The sequence below is a fragment of the Sphaeroforma arctica genome (genome assembly GCF_001186125.1).
Source record: "Sphaeroforma arctica JP610 unplaced genomic scaffold supercont1.2148, whole genome shotgun sequence".
NCBI classification, from domain to species: Eukaryota; class Ichthyosporea; order Ichthyophonida; genus Sphaeroforma; species Sphaeroforma arctica.
In genome coordinates this window covers 55-3369 of record NW_014038410.1, presented here as the reverse complement: position 1 = coordinate 3369, position 3315 = coordinate 55, and the positions used below count along the sequence as shown (strand labels likewise).

Genomic DNA, 3315 nt, shown 5'->3' with positions numbered 1-3315 from the left:
GTATTGACATGCAAATGGGATAGTAACATGATAATGGCATGGAGTGCCATAGACAACCACCGTTGCTGCCTATGGCCTAGATAAGTAGAGTATTGACATGCTAATGGGGATAGTAACATGCTAATGGCATGGGGTGCCATAGACAACCACCGTTGCTGCCCATGGCCTAGATAAGTAAAGTATTGACATGCTAATGACATGGAGTGTCGAAACAATGAAGGCTGCGTTGAAACTACTTCTGAATTCGAAAATTTCATCCGTACCAGCTGGAATTTTCACCTTTGACGTGGTATATCCAACAAACATGTATGTCACTCAAAACCAAGGCAAGTGATGAAGCGCCGTATACTAAATACATACTGTTTACAAAACTGAAAAGAATATGATGTCGTAGTTCGAATAAACTGAGTGATCAATACCAACCCAAAGGCCCAAAAGTGTATAGGTGGCCTACGGAGAGTCATACTACACACCCATGCAACAATCCCTGATTGTGCACTTGCACCGAAGAAACATACCATTCCAGAATTCAATTTTATCGGGGATCACTTTGTAAGCTGTCCAGTTCTCTGCTGGGATGTCGTGGTCGGGGTGTTCCAACCAGGTCTGATTAGCAGAGGAAATTAAGACATCATAATTAACGGCAAACGAGGCAAATGTGCGTAAGTGCTATACAAAATGAGCATATCATTCAGATATTGTACAGAAGCAACGTTTGATCGATTGTTGGGCACTTAGGACAACAGCGTACATAGCTCTTGGGAAGGGATGGAAAGTCCATTTGTGTGTTTAGTTTATGAAAATACATGGAATGTGTATGTATGCATGTATAAGACATCTCAGATAGGCATAATTAGACGAATAAAAACACACCAACTTATACGTAAACAAAAAACAAGCATATATATACAAAGATGTATGCGTGTGGAGTGCATATCTGAGAGTATTTGTGTGTACATGAATGCGTATATGTCCGTGTGCGCGCGTATATCGAGTATATATATACAAACATATATATATATATATATATGTATGTATGTGTGTGTGTGTATGAATGTATATAAATATATATATATATATATCTACACGCACAAACACACACACACACATATATATATATATATATATATATATATATATATATATATATATATATATATATACTATATTATATATATATATTATATAATATATATATATATATATATATATATATATATATATATATATATATATATATATATATGTGTGTGTAGGTGCGTGCGTATTGATAAGTTCATTTAGAAATGCATACCAGCCCAAAATATATCACATGCATCATGAGTACCACGCATATTGTTATTGATAACTCCATATGGTTTGAACAGAAGTGCGTTCACCACCGCGGTGCCCGGTAACAGTACGATAACTACTTACAGAACAAGCCAGCCACACCATATACATTCACAACAGAGATAGTAAACGTGTCGATACGACCTGTGTGTATGTAAATATTCTTGCACCAGAAAGGGTGTACTGGACTCCTCGACCGACTTCTGACCTAGAATAAGTATAAGAATCCTATAGCCAGTGAAGATAAGCACATATCTCAACCCGCTCAACTAACCCACCACAAGAACATCATACCTTTTGCACTCGGTCTACGAACAACGCTCTGTCAGTCAATATCGTCCCCTGCCTGAAAGCCTTGGCCATGACACACATATTCGGAGGATACTTCTCACAACAGAACTTTGATTCCGGCTTTGTGGCGATCTTTACATATCCTTCCACCCGAGTTTGTAAGTACATACTGGGCCACCAGAATACAAGCGCGGCAAACGGATTCTGTGCAATGTTCTGCCCCTTCAGACTTTTCTGACACGTGTAGAACAGAAACCCTTCGCTGTCAAAACCCTGCAGGACTACTGTCCTCGCGGTCGGTCTCCCGTTTTCTCCCACAGTGCTGAGTGTCATGAAAGCTAGGCCTTTCTTGGTCTGTGCACGCACGTCGTAGAAGTGTGCGAATTGACGCAGGGGATCATCGTCTAATGATTCAATCCGTAATAAACTGGTTGTGTCTGGGGGTAGGGCGTCCAAGGTTAAGTACTGGGTTTCGCGTTGAGTGACTTCATCCGCTTCGAAAAAGGTATCATCACTGTCGTCGTGGATAGTTTTTCTTCGTGTTTGTGAGGTGGGGAAATCGGCAGGAAGCCCTGCGGCTACGCTTGTACGTTTTGCGGCCGACATACTTTACGCTTGTGGGTATGGGGGGTGCCAGTAAGTCAGTCAGGGTAGTAAGAAGGGATGGAATAAACGTTCATACGTTCTTGTGTGCGCTGAGTTTACCCTATATTGTGATCCCCGCTGTATCCATTGCCCCATATACCATAGTCTCGAAAAGCAAACACTTTATTATGACACTCTATGTATATGCCTGATCGGATTTAAATGCCCCTGAATTTATACTTTTACCGGTATCATTGTGTTGTAAAATATATAATATATAACGTTTAAAAATCATTACTTTTTATGTTTCCATTTAACGTTTACATTACTATGGGTGCAATTTTTGGGTTCAGAGGTGTAATGTATTGATACTATTTCATGCCGTAGTCTTTTTTTGTTTCCAAAAGTAGTAGGTTCTTCTCGACTGCCCCAAATATACGTTTGTTGTTTATATCTATATTATATACGACTACGTCATGACCGTCTAGAAAGAAAAAATTGCCACAACGGACTAACGTCCGTAGGACACTACGTTCAACGAATACTCTGACCACACAGACCTGCTATATTCGTAATGAGGTCCTTTTGTTTTTTAAAAACAAAAACAAAAACGGACTTCCGCAAAAAAATAAATATTATTGAGCGTCCTTTGAGATTTTAAGAAGCCTACGCCAATTGGAAATTCCTAATATCGAGTTTGAAGTCACATTATGAGCTTTTCAGACATTTAAGTGTGAATACTCTACTTTCTCATTCTATTTTTTAAAACACTCAGTGGATTAATATTCTAACAGCGAATTTGAACCATTTAAAAAATGTGTCCCCGAATTCCTGTAACCCGTGGCTGTCACAGACTACACTTCTCTCTCTCTAGTTTGTCGAGTACGTATTGAATTTCACAGTATATATTTTAGGAGGACTCTTAAGATTACGGCTGTTACGCCTAACTCTTTAAGACTACGTCTGTCAAGCGTCCCGTAAAGACTCACTCTGTTTAGCGACCCACTAAGACTCCCTCTGATAAGCGTCCCGCTCTCGCCTCCCTCCAAATTATGCCCCGACTAAAATCCCTTATGCCTATATAAATTTAATATATATTAAATATGT

At 39.3% G+C, this 3315-nt stretch overlaps 1 protein-coding gene across 1 annotated transcript in view; it reads right to left on the bottom strand.

Annotated features, from left to right (window-relative positions):
* The window catches only part of SARC_12213 (hypothetical protein), a gene marked incomplete at its 3' end in the record, with an annotated part of 3334 nt that extends 933 nt beyond the window's left edge, over positions 1 to 2401 (bottom strand). Inside the window, exons 1-2 of the mRNA XM_014293685.1 lie at positions 1627 to 2401; positions 519 to 606 (exon numbers count right to left, since the gene is read on the bottom strand). Coding sequence (XP_014149160.1) covers positions 519 to 606; positions 1627 to 2229 — 691 coding nt within the window. The 5' untranslated portion in view covers positions 2230 to 2401. The remainder of the gene's footprint in view (positions 1 to 518; positions 607 to 1626) is intronic.
* Between the last annotated feature and the right edge of the window lie 914 nt (positions 2402 to 3315).